The following is a 24,088-nucleotide window of genomic DNA, read 5'->3' as shown; positions in this document are numbered from 1 at the left end:
ATTGGACTTCTATCCGTATTCTCAATTTTTTCCTTATTCTTAATTCATATTAGTTTCACTTCTAAGATGTCGTTGCTACAACCTATGAGAGATATGGCAGCTAAAATGAAAACGCTATGTTTTAAAATCATGAACTTTGAACATCTGGATGGATCTTATACTTCGGAGTCTAAATTGGAAAATGGAGGACACTGGTAAATTTTTTAACTTCATCTATATCGGATCTGGACTATTGATCTTTTTCCAGGGCGGTCCGGTTTGTCTCCAGCAAGACGGCAAAATCCACGAAGCGTCGCCTAAGTGTCTACTTGGTCTGCTTTCCAGCCACCGATAATCCCGAATGGTCCATCTCCACATCGTTTGCCTTCAGATTTCTCAACTCTTGGGGAAACTCGAAAACCAAGATTTCTCCACTTTGTACCCATACCTTTACTGCCAAGGATAACTCCAAAGGTGCTAGTGGATTCTGTGCCTGGGATGATATTGTTACACCGAACTCTGGATTCTTGGTAAACGGCGTTTTCACAATTGAATTTGATTTGAGTATCAGTCGGACAACTGGATACCAAATAGAGAAAAAGGATCATACCAGTTTTCTGGCCGATGGGAAACTGATTGTAGAGGATCAGACTATTGATGTCTGTCTAGCAGTGAGTTTTGGAGTTTTGAATTTTAAATGAAATTAATAAATTTCTTGTTCATTCCAGCTTCTTGCCGACAATTCTCCAGTTCTTTATGACATGATCTACAACGAGAATCCGGGACAAACCGAATTCGAAATCTTCGACTTCACTTATGATTCTATTCTTGGTATGGTATCCATTCTTCAATTGGATGAGTTCAAAGTTAATGGTAATCATTTCCAGTTTTTCGATAATCTAGAAATAATCAGTTACAGTACGTAACTATCGAGATCTCCTGGAACTGGGTCAACGATATCAAATAGTGGCAGTGATGGATCAGTGTGAAGAATTTTTGCTGAGAACGAAGAAAGTTTCAATTGAAACCAAACTGAAACTTTCGGAGACTTTTCAACTGCATTTCTTGCAAGTAAGAGAGCATTTTTTAAAAATTCTCTGATACAAAAAAATCGAAGCTGTGGACGAGAAATGCTGGTGTCCGTGGCCGAAGGTCTCACAACGACAGTAACCTTAAAATAATATTGTTCTTTTTTCGATTTTCGTGCGTTTTCAATCAAATCTTTGGCTGTCAAAACCGTAAAACCTGTAATAGAAGGACCCCTAACTTTTCACTTTGAGCCAACTTATCTCGGTTCTTGTTAAAGTCATAGGAAAGTTGCCAATTGATATCATAATATCACAAACATTTTATCAGTTGACACAATTTTGATGCGTCTCATAGAAGCTGAGATATTTGAGCTCAAACTTGACAGTGTGGGGCTCTTCTATTAAATGTTTTACGGAATTTTTTTGCGACTTTTCTGAAAGAAAACAACTGAAAAATTAACGAAAAGCAGTGAAAAAAAACGAGAAAAAAATCCTGAATATAAAAAAAAGGTTACGGTAGTTTTCTTTGTGAGACCTTCGGCCACGGCCACCAACGTTTCTCTTTTTTTTGTACCAGCTCACTTGTTAGTTTTTTTTCCCTTTTTAGCTATAGAAAAACTAAACTAAAACTTTTCCAGTTCCGAACAATTGAGCGTATCCAATGCATGGAACGCTTGGAAGCCATCCTCGACGAGAACATCGACATCGAAGACAAGACGTACGAGGCTCTTCTGGAAAAGATGAAGCAACTCAAATCTCAGGAAGAGAAGGAATCGTGCAGTTGTAAAAAGAAGCATTGTGGTCGATCACGAGTATAGAAGATTCTGTGATTCTAAAACAGAGACACAAATCACATGTTGATATCTTGCTTAATAATAATTGTTGATAAACTATTTTTCGTTTTGTCATCACTGTGACTACTTTTCTGCTCTAATTTTTTATCATGAATAAGCTTTTCACTCAGCTACAGTACGCTACTATCGCAGCGAGACTCCAACATCAATATTTTGAGAGAGAGAGAGAGAGAGAGAGAAAGATGTTCCAGTTGTGTTGCCGACTAGCTTATCTTATGATCTTTGTTGAATCATTCTCGCTCAACAGTAAACATGATGTCATTTCCTGTTCACTCAATGAGTACGATTTGCACAAGGTTCGGTCGACTTTATAATTAGTTTTTCTTCGTTTTCGAAAATTATATTTGAAAGCTCTAAAGTTTGGCTTACTTTAGACGATTCTCAGTGATTCTTTTTCAACTTTTACTCGTTATTGCTTGTGCTTCTGAAAAAAAAATGCAAAAGTTTCTTCCTATTATATATGTAGTAAGGAAAAAAGACGTTGCAAGGTTGTGTAAATTCGTCAAAAAGTAAACTGCAAGACGGTTTATAATATGTTCGGTTCAAACTGTCCTCAAATGCAAAGCAGAGTTCGCTGATTCATTGATTTTTCAGCGAATCTTTCAAATATTTGTTCAGCGATAAAAACGCTTTGAGTGGTCTTTTCCTCTCTGCGTCTCTCGCATTTCCTCACTCTCTCGCTCGCCATTCTCCTCTGTTTCCCTTCTTACTCGTCGCGTGATCGAATTGAATTTCGCAACCAGCCTCTTCTTCTTCAACTGCTGCGCCTCTCTATCAGTGAAAAAGTTACAATCAGTGAAAAGTTACAGTTTTGTGCCAACGAGACGGACACTGTCTTTTCACTTTTGTACATTAACCTGTTACGAAATGGCATCAACTCAAACTTTTGGTGAGTGTCGCGCCTTCGGTTGATCTCTAAAGGCTAGCTCCTTTTTCCAGACGTCAGGTTTGTGGAGCCAGAATCTTTGAGTAGACGTCGAAATGTACAATTGCCAGTTGAGAACTTTGTAAGTTCGCATGTCCTCATTTCTATATGATCATCTTGAAAAATTTTGCAGAATGAACATGAACAAACCGGAGTGGAATTCGTTCCATTCACACCGATTAACCAAGCTTTGAGAGCAACTCACAACCAAAGTACGGATACTTTGGGTCCACCAAAAGTCGTCAAATTCCGCATTTATTTGTCGAGAGTCGAGAATCCAGCTATCTCTGGTAAATATTAATTCTTTGCTTGTCTCTCTAACATCAACTTTTTACAGAAAATGGAATTGAACTCAATATTGAGGCTGGCAAAACTGCTGATACTAAAAAGCTAATGTTTCATCTTAGTAAAGAATACGATATTGATCTTCCCGCATTCTCTGAAATGTTTGCTATCTGGATGATCTCTCCGTTGTTAGAAGTTCAACTGAAGCCGTATCACCGCCCATATGAGTGCCGTCAGGGATGGGAAACTCTTCTAAATCGATTCACTGATGCCCCGACAGGCCGATCTTTGATTGCCGATGAGCCAATTCTGATGCTTCGAAGGAATGCAAGTTTGACATGCGATCGAGAATTCGAGGTCAGTCTTAAATTCCTCTAATATCGCTTTCGGAAAAAAATGAAGGTTGAGACGCAGCGATTCGCTTCGAGATGCCTACTGTATACACTTCGCATAAACTGCTCTCTGACCTTCGTTTCTTTTTTCGGAAACAATTATACCGCGTCCTAGTCATATTCTCCACTGACAAAGTTACCTTTGAGTGGGCAAGACACCCACTTAATGACCAGTCACTACGCATTTATCGAGAACGAGTCTATTCAATTTAATCGTATAAGATTTGGTTCCTTCTCTCGACAAACTCGATTTAGACGCGCAGCAATGACTCATCTCTATTCAATCTCAATTTTGTTTATTTGTTCAGAAATTTGATTCCAAAAAAACACAGAGTGTATCTTGGGTGTATCTTTCTGATGACGTTTCTTGTTTTCAGCGTTTCAAAAGATTCTAGAAACCTGCAAATTTAGATAAATCTTTATTCCAGCTGCTTCACCAATATCCCCAATGTGGTCGTTTCCTAATCATAGATGCTCGCGAAATGCTTCTCCTCGGACGTCTTCACTTCCTTTCTCTCGACGACACTATTCGTGTCGCCGCCCTTCTCTTCTCTCTACAGTTTGGAGATTTTAACGAGCAGAAACACGATGTGGCTTTCATCAGAAGCAATATCGAGGAGATACTTCCAGAGCATACCTGTGAATCGATTGCTTCGAAGACCATTTTTGGAAAGGCCATCAACAAGAAAACGTGAGTAACTTTCTACTGATGACCTAGTTAGTTTTTATCAGTGAAATTTGAAAAGTCGTATAATTTTTTACGGAAAAAATAACGCTATGTCATCATATTACAGAGCTCAAGAAGAACGCCTTATGAACTGCTGGAAGGCGTGCTCCCGAAATCGAACGAGTTTGAAAAAGAGCACGAGATTCTTCAGACTTTCGCAGAGTCATCGAGTTGTTACGGTGCTGCGTGGTTTTCGGCAAGAATTGAAAAAAAGGTGTCACGAGCCAGTTTGAGAAATTTCGGACAGCCGTTTGCCGAAGTTGAGGTCAACGTTGGAATCAACGATCGTTTTTTGACAATTGTGGATGCTAATTTCACGGAAACACTCTTCGTCCAATCTTTAGAAGAGATGTCATGGCAATTGGAAGGAACAAAAGAGGATCAAACGCCGTTCTTGATTCTGAATCTCAGTTGTGATGAGGATATTAAAGAAGGATTTTCAACACAAATCAATATTACCGACAATGAAACGACCCTATTCCTAATGGTCACTGGATCTCAGACACCTCTCATCGATGCTCTTCTCAAAACAATGACTGGTCGAAGGTTGGAGAGAGCTATTTCTGATGTAAGCTAGTTAATTTTGTTATAATTCATAATTTTCGTAATTTTCAGAGCAGCTCATCAGACTCAAGTACCAGCTCCGAACGACATGCATCTCTCATTCAGTCGAAACTAAATTTGAAAACCTGCTCAGCAAGCGCTAACAGAAAACTTTGTTTGGCGAAATTCAAAGATGGAAAATGTACAGAGGTCGCAGGAAGCTTCAAATCTTTCTACTGCCAAGGCCAAACGCTTTAATTTACTTTAATTATATCGCTAGTTATTCCAAGAGGTCATACGAAAGCGGGTCAGCAAAACTTACAATTAAAAAATGTAGCTTTCCCGTTTCTATATGACCTCTATTTCCCCGTAATTTTCAGCTTCGCCGGTGCTTCAAAATGTAAATACGATGGTTAGAATATGGGGGAAACTATTTTTAGATCTCATATTTCATGCTTATTGCTTGAATAATTTGTACTAAAAACTAACTTAAAAGTTGGTCATGTACTTCATTGTACCATGAAATAAATAAAAGCTTCAAATAAAGTGTGTTGAACAAGATTAAAATGAGTGAAATAAGTTATTCAGTGCATCTAGTTCGGACCGCTTGCTGGTCTCTGACAAGCGCTGCAATCAGCGATACAATCGTTGGGACCGATGCCATCGCTCCCATTCCAGAATCTCCGCACATGAGCTCCTTCTGAATTGGGCAGATTTCCTTGAACCTTAGCTGCGATCTCAACACGTCGCGATGCTGCCGAGTCAACGGACTCTCCCACATGTGACTGTTCATGGCTGGTGCAAAGTACAATGGTTTGGAAAGATCCCAAGCACGGATGATCGAGGTCGCAAGGTTATCACAGATTCCATTGGCGATTTTTGCCATTGAGTTAGCACCGAGTGGAGCGATGAGTGCAGAATCTGCCCATTTTCGGAGTTCTGAAACATTTTTGTGTTTTGAAATGTGAATCCATCAACAAAAAAAAGAATACCGATATGAAGGACCGGATCTCCTCTCTCTGTCCACATTGACCATTCGTCGCGATCTTCATAAACTGTTTCTTCAAACTCGAATTTTTGAATTTCAGTCAATGAAAGTGCTCTTTCGGTTGTAACGATCTGAATGTGGCAATCAGTAATAAAATCTCGCCAATTGAAGGAATAAAACCTTGATGAACAAACGATCTCTTCCAATTTTCGCGTACAATTCGCTGATCAACTCTGGTGCCTTCATGACGGCAATACTTCCAGTGAAAATAAGCAGCAGATGATGTTTCGATTCTTCACGAACGATTTGATGATATCTTGTGTATGGAGGACGAAACTGGAAAAACTTTCAAACAAGGTTAGATTTATTAAAAGAGCAAATAACACCTACTCTTGATGACTCATCAGAATCGGAGGTCTTTGGTCTTTTTGCTGGAATCTCCTCATCTGGCATTTCTTCTACATTATCCGCCATTTTCAGTCTGTTTTGTTGTGTAAGCAAGGGAAAATTTCAGATTTCCGAAAAAACAAATCTTGTCCTCGTGGAGTACACGGCCGTCCAACTGGGTGCTTTCTAGGCCATCACCTCGTGTACTCCTCGAGAACTCTTGGAATTATTTTTATTTTTTAAGATTTTTACATCATGAAAGCTGCTCAGGCTGCCGCAAGAGCTATTAACCCTGAACGATTTCCGTTGTACTTGTATAAAAGTATCCTCAGGTAAAATATTAACTGTTTTAGTTCCAAAACATAATTTTTCAGACTCCACTATGGATTACCTGCGCCGGCTCGACTTATGGGCGACACATACGTGAAGGATGAGTTCAAAAGGCACATCAATGCGAAGCCAGAGTTTGTGAAGCCCTTTATCACAGAATGGACTGTAAGATTTGTGTCTAGAAAAAAGCTAACTGACATGTTTCCAGAACTACTGTATGATGCTCTCTAAACAATTGTCAAGTGCCGGCATTCGAAAGGGAAACATTGGAAAAGATTTGGATTCGGATAAGATGGAACAGCTGAGCAACGAACACATCCAACAGTTGGTCGAGCTACGAGTGGAGGCTGATAAGCATATGGGACGGGACGACTTCTTTCAAAACTTACAAAATATTACAGAAAACCGAGAGAAGTCAGTTTGAAGCATAATAAGGGAACTGTAGTTCTTGAATAATGTATTCTTTTTTTTTGAATTGATCTGTTAATAAAGCATTCATGAGTGTTTTATGACAATTTATTGGTAAAGAAAGAAAACGAATAAGATCGTGTACAGGAATAAAATAATTGAGACCCGCTTTCTTTGGTCGAGAGTAAACAAGAAAATGTACAAAAACTATGCGAAAAATCACTATGATTCTACTTCTGAAACGCATAGAAAGTGCCGAACAAATTGAGATATTCGCCATAAGTTTTCTTGATTTTCGGTGAGTTGGGCCAGTTGTCAACTTGACAATAGGTCTTTCGCATCAATTTGTAATAGTAGACAAGCTTCTCGGCTCTCCAATTACTACATCTTCTGAACTCTTCAGTTGTCACATCTCGAGCCGCAATGGTGCCACAGAACTCCTTCTGTTGATCGTTTCTCTGTTTGACTAGACGATAGTACATTGCAGTTTCCGATTTCAGTCGCTCGATCACTTCGTCAGTCAGATTCTCTTCGTTGGCAAGGCATTCTTCTTCTGGCTCCTCGTTCTGAAATTTTACGCTGATTTATATGACTTTTTTGCCGAGTTTAAATCAAATTTCTAGGAGAAAAGTCCTGGAAAACACTATCATAAGCTGCCATTGTTTTCCAGATTTCCAGACCTAAGAAACTACTGTATCGCTCGTTTTGACTTTGTTTTTACTGTTGAAAATGAGGAATTCATGTCGATTCACGGTGGGTCTCGAAATAAAAACACAGTCAAAATGAGTGATATTTAGTGTGTCTGGAAACCTGGAAAATAATGCCAGCTTTAGACAGCGTTCTTTTGAAAATTTATTTTGTCATACGGTGTTATTTTCTTCACAAGGTCTTGTAATAGCGCTCAAATGCGAATATACGTAGTACTACCGTAATACATATTAGCCTTGTTCTCGCCGCGAAAGCTTTAAATTGAATTGCAGCGGTACCTGGACTCTATCGGGAAAAAAACGCGGGAAAACACAGCGATGATTTTCTCAATAATTCAAAAGTAACCTCATTGTCCTCCGAAGCTGGCGGTGGTGGAAGATCGTCCTCATCAATATCTCCCTCAAACTTTGGAATCGTGGAAGACACTGATATCCATGCTTTTGCCTGCACCTTCAAAGCCTCTTATTCCATTTTGACTGAAACCAATGGATAGACTTACCTCAGCGCTAGCTTGTTTCGCTGGGGACAGGGTGGAGTAGTAATAAGGGTCTTCTCCAACTACAACTGGTTGTTCAGTCGAATGTTCAGTCGAATAACCAGGAGCATCCGAGTATTGTGGAGATGTTGGCTCCGGGGTTGGCTCGAGAGCAGATGTCGGCTGGACCACATACCCACTTTTTTGTACATGTCTTCTTGAGACGATGGAGGAAGATCGGTGGGGGCTGGGGATGGATCTTGATCAGGCTCGTGGAAATGATGATGGGGTGGCTGAATAGTTAGATTTATGAACAATCTCTAGCTACAGTACCCAATAAGATATAGAAAAACATTTTTTTCAGTTGATTTTCAGCCAATTTCAGAAATCTGGAGCTTGGCTCTCAAGTTTTGGATCATTTTGAAAATTTTGGAGGATGTAAAACAGACCTAGACTGAAAACTTTGCATTCGCAGAATTTCAGAAAACTCCTAGTTTTTCAGATATTTGCCGCTTTCCGAAAGACATCTGTTTTTTAACGCTTTCAATACAAAAACCGGTTGAGAGGGGGTGTCTTCCAGGAATCGGAACATAAAAATAATTTTCAAAAATTTATGTGAATGCAAAGTTTTCATACTAGGTCTTTTTTACACTCTCGAATTTTCAAATTGATAGGAAACTTCACAGCCGAGCTTCGGACCCCTGAAAATAGCTGAAAGTCAACGGAAAACTAATTGTAAGTTTTCGTGAATCTTACTGTACCTGTTCCGTAGTTGTCCCTTCATCATTTCCATCTCTCCCAGCATTTGTTCTATTCTCATCCTCATCTCTTTTTTCAGCACTTATCACAACTTCTGGAACAACATGGGTCGTATTGTCATCGATCAATCGAATCTCGATCCGCTCAATTGGAGCATCCAATCTTTGAACTGCAAAAATAAAGAATTCATGTCATTTCTTTCTATTTTTTTTCTAGATACTATGACTTGTTTTGTTGTGTTGATTCTTTGTTTTGTTGTGTGATGATCCATCCAATAAAAAGGTCGTTCCCCGTCTCCTAATCTCAGTTTTATTTGTGCTGAGCAATCAGAGGAGAGTGCACGTGATATGAGCACAACGAACGGTGATGAGAAGGGGGAAGAGAAAAGTTGTTGTTGTGTTAACATTTTTGGAAACAAAAAGACAGAGAAATGAGTATACTCTAGGTTTTGTGACATTTTTGACAAGTGTGAGTCATCAGGAAATTGTCATTTTTGACTTCTAAAATTGACTGGATAACCGGGAAACTCACTGAACAGGGTGGCGTATACCGTAAAACCTGTAATAGATGGGCCCCCACGCTGTCAATTTCGAGCTCAATTATCTCGGGTTCTATGAGAGATATCAAAATTTTGCCAACTAATAAAATGCTGTTGATATTATGATAAACAATTTACCAGTAGACAACTTATTCATGGAAGAAGGAGCGATGTTCAAAATTTTCAATTTTCATCCCAAATCACTTCGCCTTCGAAAATTTCTTTCAACTAGTTTATCAACTTTGAGCTGAGTTATTACTTGTTAAAGTTGCTTCATCTCATGAAAATCACAGGAAACACATCAAACCGTTTATCTTTGGAAAATCATAACAACACCTAGAATTGAGGAATCGCTTTGAAAATTTCAGTAGCTTTGAATCAAACTTAAAATTATAGTTCTACCAATTTTGGTATTTCCAAGATACTTATGTCTAAAGATATACCCGTTTTTATTAGTCCGGATAATTATGCGCCATCCTGTATTTAGATTACAGTACTCTTCGGGTTCAAAATAGTTAAAGCTAAAACTTCTAGACCCACATATATGAGAAATATTTGTTTTCTATTTTCCCTCCAACAAAATTTGGATGCTGGTTTCTCATTCATTTTTGAAAGCATCTTATTTTTCTTCCTCCTTCTAGTCATTTTTTTGTTTTTTTTCCTCATTTTGTTATTCAGAATTCTAATCTACAAGATGACTCAAGAAAAAATGCGAAAATTGCAAATTCAGAATGCCTATTCGACGAAAAAACAACATAGTTACACGCACCATGATCTCATAGTTTATGAATGAAAAATGAGACTAAAAAGAAGAGAGAAGAAGTTCCGACGAGTGCTATAGGCTACATTCTAATGTTCTACACAATATGGACCTTGTTGGTTCGAACCTGTGAACGTCGGATGCGTTGTAGTCTCCACGTCATCGTCTTCTAGATTTCTGGGTCTGGAAGTTGCCACGATGGCTTCATCAGATTCTTGTCCCAGTGGACTTGCTGCTCCATTTCCAGCGATTAATAACAAAAAAGCGAGTAGATAAAAGTTCATAGGTGATTATGACGAAGGATAGATGAATTATGAGATATGAGCAAACGGGTGGAGCCCTCCCCGACGTCGAAATTGTGACAACGTGTTGGGTGAGATGATAGTCGGAGGAGATAAAGAGATGGCAAAAGACAGGGAAGAGCAGCTGACACAAACGATCGGAGACGGCGGCGAAAGCCGATATTATTGATCTGATTTGACCTAACCTTTCTTTGTTTTGACACTTGATTCTACGTTTTTACTGACGTCAAGGAGAACAAGTTTGAAAATACTGGAGACTGGGAGACATCTGGAGCATGCTAAAGATCAGAATGGGTTGTTGGAGAATCTAAAATCTCGGCAAGACTAAAGTTTTCAAGATTTGTATTTTTAAAGGAGAGGGGATAGGGGTTTTTTGGAGCTCTATACTTTGAGCTGAACTATCTCAATTTCTATCAGAGATAACAAAAATCTGTTAACTGAGAAAATGTTTATCATAATATTGCCAACGTTTTATCAGTTGACACGTTTTTGATATCTCTTTTGGAAATTGAGATAATTAAGCTAAAGTTGACGGTCTGAGGGACGTTCTATTAATGGTAAGCCCACACAAACCGTCGACTTCGAGCTCAATTATCTCAATTTCTTTAAAAGATACAAAAACTGTTAACTAATAAATTGTTTGTCATAATATCAGCAACATTTTATTAATTAACCCATTTTTGACATCTTTTGAAGGAACAGAGATAATTGAGCTCAAGATTTTACAGTGATTTCGGACTAGGAAAATTGCCATTCTGAAATATTTTGGATTTTTACAAAATCAACACCAGTTTTATAGAATTTGTGACTTTATTTGTACATTTAAAAGTAATTTAGTCACATCCATTGATTCAGGAAACACTTTCCATTCATTTTTGAGAGATTGAGAGTCCACGACGGAGAGGAATAGCTGAAAAAAAAACCGAACTTCAGAATTTTCTCCCTTACTTTCCACACTCACGATTTTTACGAAGATATGATCCCGAGGTAGACTCATCGGCGACTGTCACAAAGTTTGGCTGAAAACAATTGCTCATTTTTTGATCTCAATCTTTCTTCCCTAACCTTTAAACTTGGCAGAGCACTCAACTTTGGAAGTGGAGCCCTTGAGGGAGCCGACTGAAAAGAAAGAAACAAAATAATTGAATGTGTTTTGAGCTAGAGAATACGTGCAATTGGTATCATTTTGAGAAGACAAAGGAAATGTGAAAAACAAAGAGAAAACAACGTCAGGATTTTTCTAATTTCCTGAATCTTCTTACCCGTTTTCGTTGAGTTGGAGTTGACAACTTTCGCATTGGTGATGGCGATTTTCGAGTAATTACACGCAGTCGCGGTTGTGGAGATGCATTTTTCTTGGGCTCAATGTTCTTTGGAACTAGAGAAGTCTGTCGTCGAAGTTTGAATCTGTCATGGTTCGGAACTGCCAGCTCGATTTCTTCATTATCGTCTATTTCGATTCCAGGGCTAGAAGATTTAAAATTCTGAAAAAAATTGAAGAAAAAAGAACTCACATCATTAGCATGTCCCCTTCGTAATGGTCAATAATTTTGGCATCTGGAGAGAATAGTTCTTTGAAAATCGCCTCGATTTTGACCTCTGAATCTTTGCGATAAAAATTGCGTCGCTTATCAAGACCAGAGGAGCAGTTTGAAGACGTGGAAGATTTTCTGGTGAGATGCTGCAAAATTTGAAGAGATTGGAGGAAATGGAGGTGCAAAAACCAGGGATTCACTGGGGGATCGGAAAAATGTACTTTGTGGGATGGTGTAAAGATACAGGGTGGCTTTAGGAAGGGCTTTAGTTTGATATTAATGTTTAGGAAGTCTTCCAAATTTTACGTCATACGTATTTTTTCAACCCGAAAAGTACAGCAATCTACTTGTTTATAGAGGGTGACCATGATAAAAATAGGGATATATTTAGACATAAGTCTCCTGGAGGTAGGAAAATTGGTAGAAATATAGTTTTACATTTAATTTGAAGCTACTGAAATTTTCAAAGTGATGGCTCAAGCCTAGGTATTGTTATGATTGTCTAAAGATGAACATCGGAATGTTTCCTAAAATTTTCACGAGCTGAAGCAAGTTTGACAAGGGATAACTCAGCGTAAAGTAGCTAAGATAGTTTCAAACTCGGCCAGGTTACTGATGAATTGTTTGAATTTGAGCTTTTCAAATTTGCGCGTAATACAACGTTTCACTAGAATGTTATTATAGTCCGGGTAATATGCGCCCCCATGTAAACAGAGGGGTTGGGGGGACTATTGTAACTAATTTTTTGAATAAAAAACGAGATATTTTTACATGTCTTTCAAAACCAAAAATTATGACTTGCATACGGCCCAAAAAATCAAGACTTACCCCTCTCTCGTGATGTCCATATCCTTCCGTCGACCCACTATCCTGATGCTTCAAACTTCTTTCGATTGCCATCACATTGAAATCATTAGACAACTCGTGGACACTCATTTTTGCTGCAAAATAGAAACCAAAATGCGTTGTGGTCCGACGTCTTCAGGAAGAACAAAAAGAAGGCGTGGCTCATGACATCTTGAGAAGAGTGGCTTGGGGGAGGAGGGAACTTGCAGAGGTCGAATGCCATTCTCTCATGAATACGAAACAAACATGAATTCAGTTATTTGGGCCCTCCTGTATGAATGTGACCTTTGGATGCAAAACGAAACACGAGAAGAGAGCGAGAGTGACAAGTTCCAGGAAACTGAAATGATGATGAGGGCCTAGAAGAAGAAGAAGTTGGAGAGGAAGATAAACAAAGCTATATTTCATTTTCAAGCAGAGCAAAGATTTTCAAAACTCATTTTATTCTCATTTTCTTATTGCAGAAACCAAGTGTACAAATACAATTGTTTTGAAATTAAGCATTCCATTGGTCATGAAGATTCTTAAAATGAGCTTCCTGGCCCGATGCTCCTACGTGCTCTCCAGTCAACGGCATTCCCAAAACGTTGCGAATCGAAAGTACGGTAATTGGTGTGGTTTCTGGATGTGGAGACACAGATTTGATTCGTCGATTTGGACGACGTCGGATTGAGTTGCAGCAGAATTGAGTGAAGTGGAACATTACGATGCATGGGATGAAATATTGAAGTGTGAAGCCAATCTGAAAATTAAAGGGAAAATTAAGAACTATCATTTTTATTGGTCATCGTCTTTTTTCTAGAAACCCACAGTGCCGTACAATGAAATGTACAAAAACGTATTTTTCAGTTAATTTTGGGTCATTTTTACTATTTTCAGGAGCTTACAGCTTGACGGTCAAGTTTCCGATCACTTTGAAAACTTTGGAGGGTGTAAAACAGTTCTAGATTAGAAATTTCGTATTCACAAAATGATTTTTGTGAAAAAATCATTGTTATTCAGAAATCGGCAAATAGCTGAAAAACTAGCAACATTCAAAAAATTCTGTTAATGAAAATGTTTCAATCCAGGTCTGTTTCACATTCCCCAAAGTTTTTAAAGTGATCGGAAACTTGACAGCCAAGTTCCAGCCTCCCGAAAATGATCACAATGGCCGAAAATCAACTGAAAAATAAGTTTTTGCATGTCTTATTGACCGGTACTGTGCGAGCGCTTTGAGCTCGACTATCTCGGTTCCTTCAAAAGATTTCAAAACTGTACTGGATAATAAAATTTGGGTGATTTCATGACAAGCGTTTTATTAGTTAAAACATTTTTGATACCTTTCACAGGAATTAAAAAAACATTGACTTCAACTTGACAGTGCCCATCTATTACAGGTTTCATGACATTTTCTTTATTCTAGCTTCTCTCATTGGTCCCTAAACCACATGACCACCCGATAGCTTCCAAAATAGAACTTGCCCTACCAGGGGAAATATAACATTAATAAGCTCTAGTTCCTGGTCAACTTCTGCTGACCCTTCTTTTTTTTGAGGATCTTGCAGTTATTATTACAATGGAAATGTGTAGTTTGGATCTCTCAAAAAACCAATGGGATTAATTTTTGTGTTTCCGGTTTTTCTGACTTTTTTCCAATTACCGATTTTTCGTTTTGTTTTTTTCCCAATCCCTGTTCCTGGTACTACGAAAAGAAGGAAGTGAAACATCATAAATTATTCACATCATCTCCAGCTGACAAAAAAGTTCTTACCCATAATTGATGGGTCTTCAGACCAAACAGAAAGTATATGTACTTTTGAACCTTTTAGTAGTGAAAAAAGTTTAGATACAAAAGTTCAGACTTACCAATCGAAACGCGGTGAATTTGTTTAAGTACCAATCGTCGTCATAGCAATTGTTGAGATTCAGCACCTGTCCGGCATTCCAAAACATATCAGAGCATAGAAACATCGTTTGGATTACTGTATCGATGACCACAACTGGAATTTGAACTCGTAAAGCTCTGACATTCTCGTTGACTTGATATCTCTCGGATAGTGCAGATTTGGCTCGGCCATGTTTGGATTTCGCCCGATTTGCCAGTAGAAGAAGACAAAGAGAAACAGAGCAGGTGATAGCAAACAGTGTTTGAATGTTTTTAGTGGAAACGGCAGCCAGGAGAACGTGACGGTTAGAGAACTCAATGTATACCAGAATGCTCTGAAAATATTAAATATGAGATTGGGACACGAAATACCGTCGAGCTAGATACCCTCAATCGAGATATCCTCTGCAGGAAGCTCACCCAAGCCTTCTACTTTGAGCTCAATTATCTGGATTCCTGATAAAGATATCAAAAATTTGTCGACTGATAAATTGTTTACCATAATATCACCAATATTTTATCACTTGACAGATTTTAAATATCTCTTACAGCAATCGAGATAATAGAGCTCAAATTTGACGGTTGGGGGGGGGGGGTTCAATTAAAGCCAAGCCCACCCGAACCGTCTAATTTGAGCACAATTATCTGGATTCCTGATAAAGATAACTAAAATTCGTCAACGGATGAATTTCTTATCATGATATCACCAACATTTTATTAGTTGACAAAACTTTGATGTCTTTCACAGAAATTGAGATGTTTGAGCTCACGGTTACGGTTTTGGAGAGCTTCTACTAGTGAAAAAAGCTCTTACCGCGCAAAACAATCCAATTGCAAGTAGATACCATGGCCTAGCATGTTCGTAATAACGAGAGAACGTTGTGGCAATTAATCGTTCCAGAATACTGATGGCAACTGAAAAAAGTCAATAATTTCTGAATCTGACCCTACATTTTTTATTCACTCAATGGTGGAATATAAAAATTGATTGCCATATAAAGTCGTTCACAATTTCTGATAATGATGTCAGCGTTTCTTTCTGGCTGTTGAAAATTGTCCCCGAAAATTGAAAAAATGATGTTACGAATTGCCAAAATTGTTGTTGAGGTGTAGTACAAAGTCAGAAGAGTTAGAAAACAGAATCTGAAATTGAAGGTTTTGTCTAGAGATTTAGTTCTTACAGATGTTAGAAAACTTACGAAAACAAGGGATGAAAATTTTTTCGACTGTTATAAAATGCGCAAATCGATCCAAAAAACAGGGAAGCCAGAGGTACCAAAGCCAGGGAAGATATAATTGATAACAACTGAATACGTGCCGGTCCACAGTTCTCCATGAATATTTCTTCCCAGGATCGATTCATGAAACAACGATAGAAATCGATGAAGCGGAGGCGGAGGGGAACTGGAAATTTGGTTGAAATTGGGTGAACAGGTGATTTCTAGTGAAATTGGTAAATAGGAAGGAAGGTGGAAAAAGCTGTAGTTTTTGTGACATTCAGTTTGGCGGAAATTCAAAAGATTGTCTGTTAATTTGGTGTGAAAGATTAGACTAGTTGTTGAAATTTAGTGATGTTAGAAACTTTTTTTGTTCGTTCAGTACTACCCCGTATCTACCGAAAAACCTGTAATAAAAGGGCCCTAACTTTTAACTCTGACAAAAATTGCCTCAAAGTTAAAAGTTAGTGGAACTTCTATTGCAGGTATTACAGTAGCTGAAAGAATACCAAAGTTGCTTGAAACACGAGATACTGAGCTCAATGGGATGTGATCAACATTAAAAATTTCTTATCTCAACTACAGTAACCATGTTTTTCTCGAATAATAAATCCAACTTTGAGAAAAATTGAGAAATAAAAGCTCGCAAGAGGTATGGTGGACAGAGTATTAGCGAAAGTTGTTGACTCTAGAAATGTCAAAAAAATTTTTGGATCCTTTCAACTATAAATTTTTGTAGTAGCAAAAGATTTTAAGAAGATAGGATTAGATTCTTATTTATTCGTTATCCGATAATTACTGGTACATAAAATTTTCTTCAATTTTTGATCTCTCACGAGGCTTTGAGAGGTGGAGCTAGCTACCGTATACCTTACGGAAAAGAAGTTTTTTCCTAGATAATATTAAATAGAAACAAATCTCATGGAAATTTTTTTTTCGTTCGAAAAACTATTTAGGGCCTTTTCAGAAGTACTGAGGATTCTATTAATGTTTTCTGTGCTAATAAATAGCTCAAGGCAATTCATTTGGTTTAATGAAAAATTTCAACCCCTCCAGCTTGAAAGTTCCTGGTTTTTAAAATACTTTTTTTTTCTAAAAAAATTCAAGAAAAAAACTTTAGAAAAAAATTGATCAACTGAGTGTTTGTGAGTGTGTCCAACTGATCAAGCCAATGGCATTTCTGGGTTAGAAAATTGCCAGTTTTAAGACATTTTCTCGAATAACATCCTATTGGCTAAAGGTTTGAGGTTTGTGTAAGAAATCATCATTTTCAGAAAATCACGAATTCGGAACTAGAAACTGAAACTTGCGAATATAAAGTTATGAGGAGTATTCGGATCTAACTTGCACCTGCTCTTTATAGCTCAGCAAGAAAAAAGGAATGGTGACGCAGATGGGGCAAGATCTCTTGAGAACACACATTATCAGTACATAATTTTATTCTTCTAAATTAGGAATCTTATCAAATGCAAAAATTAATATTTTTAAGTCAGCCATTGAGCTTTCAGTTGGGTGAAGTAGTCTACGTTAGAGCCGGCGATATCCATTCCAAGTACGTTGTTGATCTGGAAAATGATTTTGTTGAATTGATAGGATTAAGGGGACAAGAGCTACTACAAAAATTGTTCAGAGTCTGAGAGCTGAGTTTTTAATTAAAAAACAGAAGTTCTGAAAATCAGTGATTGAGTTCCTAGAACACATTCTTTTCGGCTCTGATTAAATTTACGGACTTCGAAATTCAATTACTAGAAAATCAACGAAAAAATTCTTTCGATCTTGCGGTAGCAGACTTTAAACAATTTTTTCAGACTTATAATAAACTTTAAGAACTTTGTTATTCGGGTCGCCATCAATGCTCTGTCGTACTGTCGGCTTCCGTCGAGCCAGTTGAGTTTTGATTTGGTTCCAAATGGAAGAATGTTGTCTCACAACTAGGAGAGGCATGAATAACTGGGTCACCAGAAGTATCTGAAGAAACTTTGAGTTCTTGGACAGGTGTTATTAGGGTAAAAAGGGCCCCTAACTTCACCTTTGAGCCCATCTTTCTCGGTTCCTGTCAAAGATATAAAAACGTTGTCAGCTGATAAATTGTTTATCATAATATCGAAAATGTTTTGTCAGGACACATTTTTGATATCTTGCATAGGAATTGAGATTATCGAGCTCAAATTTGACAATGTGGGGGCCTTGTATTACAGGTTTTACGGTATCTTTGTGTGATGTATCCTGAGCCTGTGTACCCACGAGGCAATGGCCAGATAGGCAAGATCAAGCTTCTAACAGATACACAACTTTGAAGTTTGTGTTCTTGACGAAAACAGTATTTTCAGAAATTGTTTTCCGTTCGAAAAAACCAAACTAGCCACAGCATTACATCATTGTTATAAACTTACCGTTCTAAAAACAGCAAAACTAATTTTATATCCAGGAAGATTTCTACAAACTTCTAGATTTATATTGAAGTCCACTTCAAAGAAAATCATTGAGAAAACAAATAAAATAGATATACTGTTGTCTACAATGATGAATGGAACGAAGATTCTGGAATTAAAATGTATTAGAAGGAGGCTGAACTTTCTCTTGGCACCTCAATGCTTTCACATTTTCCGCCAATTGATACCGAACTGTCAATTTTGATTTGTGGCGAGAGTTCAATGTCAAGTAACGATTGACAAAATACAAAATAACCAAACATACACAAATACAAATCGACAACCCGAACTGAACATTCTTCGCAGTATCATTGTAATCTCCATTCTCCATTAACACGTTCTCATAATACACAACCCCAATCTGTAACTCGTTTTGATGCTTTATTGTTCTATAGGAAGTCAAAAACCTACACCTAGGACTTGTCCAATAACAAAAACAATCCAATATCTTGAGTGCTCATAGGCACTAACAAAAATAGTCGCACATAGCCTTTCAATCAATCCAATTACTACTGAAAAATGATGCATTAAACCAAAAAAGCCTACTAAAATTTAGGGAAAAATATACAAACCGCATGGTTGAATATAAAAGTAGACCCATGTATAGACTTTATCAATGTAGAAGATAACTGGACTTTCTTCATTGTATAATTGAAATACAGCGGTTAGAAGAACACATAAGTTGCATATTGCGTAGGAGAATATTAGAAGGATGAACGAAATTCTGAAATTTGTGGAAAGGACGAGATGGATTACTGTAGGAGTTACATCAGTCTCAGAAATCGACCTACAATTATCGGAAAATGTTATTGTTATTATGCTTTTATAAGTTGATGTTATGTGTATGAGCAAACTAACAATTTTCTATTACATTCATTAGTAAACTTCTCATCTACGATTTTCAGTAGTCAGACTACATACAAAGTCGAGGACCGTGGGAAAAATAGTCATCTTGAATTCCCAAAAATTGTAAAAAATTTTTAAAGTGTTGGTTATTATCAACTTTAGTTGAAAAGTTCAGGGCGATTAAAAACACCCTAAACACTCGAATGAAAGGCCATCCGTTACTTGCACTTTGAGCTCAATTATCTCGGTTGCTATAAGAGATATCAAAAAATTTTCAAATGATAAAATGTTTGTCATAATACCATTAACATTTTATCGTTGACACATTTTTTTTTTCGATATCTTTCATAGGAATTAATATAATTGAGCACAAAGTGAATGTGTAAGCTGGCCTTGTATTAGTGGTTTTGCGGTCCCAACAAACTTACGTAAAAAACGGATGAAATGTTTTCGAATGAATTAAGAGTAGCACACATAAAAGTTTGAAAATAACCACCATTGGCAAAGAAAGCGTAATTGAAAGAACATTTATAGCCAGAAGATAACCGTCTGGACATAATGATTCATTCATTAACCCCCTGAAAAAAGAAATTTTGGGACAACTTGGATTCCGGAGAGCTGTAAAAACAATGACGAATATAATCGAATAGAAAAGAACTGAAAAAAATCAGAAAAAGAGAGAACCAGAGAAGGAACCGGAAAAGATCAGAAAGCTTGTTTCGATAGCAGGAATCTTTAAAACAAGAGTGGGAAGGGGTAGACAGAAACACCACGTGGGAATATGGAGAAGCTGGGAAAAAAGTTAGAATACAACGATATTTGTGATGAAAGACCAATTGTGCTGAAAATATCATCTGACATGGCGATTATTGATTTTTTGTCAAATGCTGACAAACAACTACGCGTGTTTTTCTATTGCTCAAGGATAAATTGTAATTATGGTTTATCGGAGTCAGATTTTGGCTTGAGAAAGGTTCTAATTTTTAAGATTCTATTTAAAGTTCAATGAAAGAAACAGGCAGGACTTTTAAGTTGTGGAACCCTAATTTTTGGATTTCTGACCCTCAGGACTAACAAGTTTCAATAAATCAATAGAAACAAAATTGGAATTCGGATAACAGATTAAGAAGCACTTGTGAATGTCCATCCGCTGCTTACCGTACTTGCTCTAATAGACGCCTACCCTATACGTGCACTTTGAGCTCAGTTATAACTTATCTCGGTTCCTATAAGAGATATCAAAAATCTGTCAACTGATAAAATATTGGTGATGTTATCTTCCTTATATATAAAACGCTAGGCGCGTCTTGAGGCGCTGCAACCAGATGGCTTATGTGTATCCCCCCCCCCCCCACTCTAAAGCCCAGAAGGTTCAAACCCGGATGGGCGTAAACCGACAACAAATGACAACCATAGTTTGGTAATTTTGGCCAAATATAAATCGGTTCCTGTAACAGATATTCAGAAGTTTTAAAAACGAAAAAGTTTTTCTTGATATCAGAAACATTCCATCAGTTGACAATGTTTTAATATCTCAAACAGGAAACGAGATAATTAGGTTCAAAGGAGCGATCTTTTGAAAGGAGGCGAGACAGCAAAAATTTCGGGGGACAGTTCGGGGGACGAAATCGCGCTTATGTAGACCATCGGTCGTCAGGCGCCTTCGCGCCCCCGTAGCTCAGCCGGTAGCAGCTCTGTACCCCTGAGCTGCTTGTCATGAGTTCAACCCCTCATGGGGGTTCTCTACGCAAAATATCAGGAAAACTTTTTTTTTGGTGTCTGGCCTTCTTTAAGGAGTTTCACAGATTTCAAAGTAAAAATTCAAGTTTATTTAAACGTGATGAAAAAAAAATTCAAAAAGAAACCCCGTGGTATGCTTCGAAAGAAAAAAAATGCTTCGAAAGAAATTTACAATTAGACAAAAACGACAACGTGAATTGGTTTAGAAACCATTGACCTCTGGGAAAGTAATATAAAAGAATAGGAAAATGAAAGTTAGAATTAGTTCTCACCTTCTCTGAGCTCTAGAGAAAGTGACCCTGGATCCGAGTGACCTGGATCCGGGTGACCAGGATCTGGGTGACCCTGAGCCGCTGACCTGGATCCGGTTACAGCTCTCCGGAATCCAATCTACTCCGATGAATAGAGAAAAAGTAAACTGTCTGACACGAATCTACAAAACTATGTTTTGTTTTCCTTACATGCCAAAATGATGTAATGAATTTTCCCACCAAGATCACTAGATTCAAATTAATATAGTTTTTTGAAATATGCAGAAGTCCCAATTCCGAAAAAAAAGCGTTAGACAGAAAATAACGACATTTCAACGAACTTGCTCAGATAACTTCTCACATGAGCTACACAACTTCAAGAAACTTCTTCAGAAAAATTCTAATCAACTACTGGCTATGTGCCAATTTGTACACTCTTTGTACACCTCCTAGCTATTGCCCCTACAATCAAGTAAATGAAATAAAATGTCAAAACATCCTTATGAAAAAATATTTTTACTTCTAGCGGAGAGCATACACTTTGGACATTGTGTATGCTCTCAGCATGAACTTTGGAAAATGTGTATAGCTAGAAGATATACTCCAGCTGAATGTAGAATCGTATTATTATTGTGGGAGAGAGCTGTTATTTTGGAATTTTTCGTTGTTGAAAACTGAAAAATAGGTCAGATGTGATATCACTGAAAATTTCTAATACCACATTGGTATTTAAAACTGGAAGCAGAAAGTTATAAAAAATTACGAGCTTTCCACAAGAACGGCTTTTCAAATTCGCATTGAACTAATTAGAAGAATCTCAGAATTTCAAAAAATTAAGATGTTGTCAAAAAACCAAAAAATCAAAAAGATCAACTGAAAAAGCTTTTCGTATTATATTTTCGGGAGAAAAAGTGTCAAGAAGGAATGAAATGTAATCAGGTAGACTAGGTAGGAAATTTAATATAGCTAATCGCTTGTAGTTGAGAACTTCTTCGAAAAAATATTTACGCGAAAGGGGAACTTTTGGAATTGAGTTATACGAATGGAAATAAAAAGTGATAATAGACTGCTCTACCAAAGCACTGAAAACAAAAAATGTCGAAGATATGAGAACTCCGGAATAAGAAAGAATAAAAATTCTAAAGAATTGATTTTATTTTCAGCTGTTTGGAGGTGAGAAGACATTGTGACGCAGAATTGGGATGGAAATGTCTAAATTGAATTAACTTCCGTGCATTTTCTAAGAATAGGTTGAATGTGGTTTGCGGTGAATTGTTTTATTGCTTCAATTCAAACAAAAAACTACCGTAAAACCTTTAATAAAAAGGTTCTCTTACTTCAACTTTGAGCCAATCTTTCTCGGTTCCTGTGAAAGATATAAAATATTGTCAACTGATAAATTGTTTATCATAATATCACAAAAATGTTGTCAGTTGACACATTCTTCATATCTTGCAAAAAAGCCGAGATATTAAAGCTCAAACTTGACAGTGTGGAGACACTTCTATCATAGGATTTACTGTACATATCTAGATTCACAGAAGTTCAGTGTTTGAACGTTTCATGACTTTTTTTCGATTCCCAACCAGTTTTCCTTGAAAACTTCAACTTTTTTCTGACATTTTCAGAAACTTCATAAACCATATTTGAAAACTGAAAAATCGAACAATTCCATAAAAATACGGCACGTCAAAAAAAAGAAACCTGGAAAAATTCAAAACTGGAGACTAAAAAACTCAACCCTCGGTCGCCTTTCACCGGATACCACTTCGTTTTTTATGCGGTTTTTCTCACTTTGGGTTTTTTTAAAAAACGTTTTTCTTCATTTGTTTTGTGAATCTACATCCGGAAAAAAACATTGAAATCCAAACTTGATGCTCATTTGTCTATCTACAAATGCTTTTCGGACGTCTACTTTGTATAATTCTGTTTTGATTGCCTACTAGAATATCTCAGGCTCTCAAGACCTTTCTTTCCAGGTTCTTCAATCTAGTATAGAATTCCCATTTCCACAATTGAAAAAAATTCAAAACTTCAAAAATCCGAATAGGTCAACAGATTGTGAGAGAAAATATTTATTCTTTCCAGAGAAAATATAGAAAATCTAATCGTGACAAGAGCAGTGTGAAATGGGGGATCTAGGAACCCGTGGGAAACGATGCGAAAATAGAAGAGGTTTCTAGTTGATTCTAACTTCATAGTAGACTCTATTCTCAGTCTTCTTCCGATAGCACTTGTACGTCTTTTTTCCAAGTGTCAGTTCAGTATCCACATTGATAATTGTCTTGTCATCAACAATACAGTTCAAGATCACAGTTGCCCCGTCATCAGTACACTTTTTGGTGAAGATTCCATCGGATACCCAACTGAAATCGACAAATAAAGAATTGGTCGAATTTATATAGAGTCTTACACATCACCAGCTTTTCGGTTCTCTCCTTCAAAATCACATGTAGTTTCTGGACTTTCCATCATTTGCTCAGCTGCTGCGACCTGTTGAACTGGCTCTGGGGTCTTCGGGGCAAGAAGATTGTCAACATCCATAGCTCCAAAGTTTTTGAACATTGGACCAAGGATTTCAACAGGACTCAACTGAAAATGTGATAAAGGTTTAGATGTTAAAAACCCCAAATGTTTCTTTAATTCTGCCACCGAGATGAATAGATTCGAAATTGGGTTGTTTGGGTGGGCTTCTGTTGGAGGCAACGCGGTAATAACGAATGAACCTTTAAAGGTGGTGGGCGGTGAAAAAGTTTATTGCTTTATTTTGTGCAGAAATTCATTTAGATTCCCATAAAAATAAAGAAAAAATTCAAAAAAAATTCCTTCATTGAGAAAAACGGCATCGAAGAGTCAAAGTGGGAACCGGTGGCCTAGCGGCCAGGTGTGAGTTTTCTAGGCCAACTGCTGGTAAAAGCGCGCGAAATTTGAATTTTTATTGATTTTCAGTGTTTGCTCAGATTTTT

General features: G+C 37.4%; 9 protein-coding genes across 9 annotated transcripts in view; 3 read left to right on the top strand and 6 right to left on the bottom strand.

Annotated features, from left to right (window-relative positions):
- Positions 1–66: 66 nt before the first annotated feature.
- Positions 67–1,825, top strand: Cbr-bath-39 (the record flags this gene model as incomplete). Its single annotated transcript, XM_002647562.2, has 5 exons — positions 67–194; positions 248–650; positions 708–852; positions 899–1,050; positions 1,646–1,825. 5 exons carry the CDS (start codon positions 67–69, stop codon positions 1,823–1,825), a joined length of 1,008 nt encoding a protein of 335 aa, XP_002647608.2.
- Positions 1,826–2,113: 288 nt separating this feature from the next.
- Cbr-frm-10 lies at positions 2,114–4,991 on the top strand (the record flags this gene model as incomplete). The annotated part of the gene is made up of 8 exons (XM_045237266.1): positions 2,114–2,157; positions 2,671–2,750; positions 2,801–2,868; positions 2,920–3,076; positions 3,124–3,428; positions 3,892–4,154; positions 4,260–4,758; positions 4,806–4,991. The coding sequence occupies 8 exons, from the start codon at positions 2,114–2,116 to the stop codon at positions 4,989–4,991; spliced, it is 1,602 nt and encodes a 533-aa protein (XP_045093291.1).
- A 322-nt stretch (positions 4,992–5,313) lies between these two features.
- Positions 5,314–6,195, bottom strand: CBG06697 (the record flags this gene model as incomplete). The annotated part of the gene is made up of 4 exons (XM_002647560.1): positions 5,314–5,672; positions 5,726–5,852; positions 5,902–6,057; positions 6,112–6,195. 4 exons carry the CDS (start codon positions 6,193–6,195, stop codon positions 5,314–5,316), a joined length of 726 nt encoding a protein of 241 aa, XP_002647606.1.
- Positions 6,196–6,363: 168 nt separating this feature from the next.
- Positions 6,364–6,862, top strand: CBG06696 (the record flags this gene model as incomplete). Its single annotated transcript, XM_002647559.1, has 3 exons — positions 6,364–6,440; positions 6,483–6,603; positions 6,647–6,862. The coding sequence occupies 3 exons, from the start codon at positions 6,364–6,366 to the stop codon at positions 6,860–6,862; spliced, it is 414 nt and encodes a 137-aa protein (XP_002647605.1).
- Positions 6,863–7,076: 214 nt separating this feature from the next.
- Positions 7,077–10,370, bottom strand: CBG06695 (the record flags this gene model as incomplete). Its single annotated transcript, XM_045237264.1, has 5 exons — positions 7,077–7,425; positions 7,979–8,004; positions 8,054–8,212; positions 8,791–8,957; positions 10,214–10,370. The coding sequence occupies 5 exons, from the start codon at positions 10,368–10,370 to the stop codon at positions 7,077–7,079; spliced, it is 858 nt and encodes a 285-aa protein (XP_045093290.1).
- An 887-nt stretch (positions 10,371–11,257) lies between these two features.
- On the bottom strand, positions 11,258–12,859 carry CBG06693 (the record flags this gene model as incomplete). Its single annotated transcript, XM_045237263.1, has 6 exons — positions 11,258–11,298; positions 11,350–11,407; positions 11,454–11,507; positions 11,651–11,855; positions 11,903–12,069; positions 12,752–12,859. 6 exons carry the CDS (start codon positions 12,857–12,859, stop codon positions 11,258–11,260), a joined length of 633 nt encoding a protein of 210 aa, XP_045093289.1.
- Positions 12,860–13,265: 406 nt separating this feature from the next.
- CBG06692 lies at positions 13,266–15,999 on the bottom strand (the record flags this gene model as incomplete). The annotated part of the gene is made up of 6 exons (XM_045237262.1): positions 13,266–13,511; positions 14,618–14,971; positions 15,344–15,427; positions 15,451–15,551; positions 15,601–15,779; positions 15,836–15,999. 6 exons carry the CDS (start codon positions 15,997–15,999, stop codon positions 13,266–13,268), a joined length of 1,128 nt encoding a protein of 375 aa, XP_045093288.1.
- A 1,645-nt stretch (positions 16,000–17,644) lies between these two features.
- On the bottom strand, positions 17,645–19,702 carry CBG06691 (the record flags this gene model as incomplete). The annotated part of the gene is made up of 6 exons (XM_002647555.2): positions 17,645–17,821; positions 18,247–18,394; positions 18,441–18,646; positions 18,697–18,797; positions 18,858–19,009; positions 19,560–19,702. 6 exons carry the CDS (start codon positions 19,700–19,702, stop codon positions 17,645–17,647), a joined length of 927 nt encoding a protein of 308 aa, XP_002647601.2.
- A 3,599-nt stretch (positions 19,703–23,301) lies between these two features.
- CBG06690 overlaps positions 23,302–24,088 on the bottom strand; it is a gene marked incomplete at both ends in the record, with an annotated part of 4,206 nt that continues 3,419 nt past the window's right edge. Inside the window, 2 exons of the mRNA XM_002647554.2 lie at positions 23,302–23,488; positions 23,536–23,714. Of these exons, the coding sequence (XP_002647600.2) occupies positions 23,302–23,488; positions 23,536–23,714 (366 nt within the window). The remainder of the gene's footprint in view (positions 23,489–23,535; positions 23,715–24,088) is intronic.

This window comes from Caenorhabditis briggsae, assembly GCF_000004555.2.
Source record: "Caenorhabditis briggsae complete genome, chrV, whole genome shotgun sequence".
Lineage (NCBI taxonomy): Eukaryota > Metazoa > Nematoda > Chromadorea > Rhabditida > Rhabditidae > Caenorhabditis > Caenorhabditis briggsae.
Note: the sequence above shows the minus strand (reverse complement) of the source record. Positions and strands in the feature narration are given on the sequence as shown.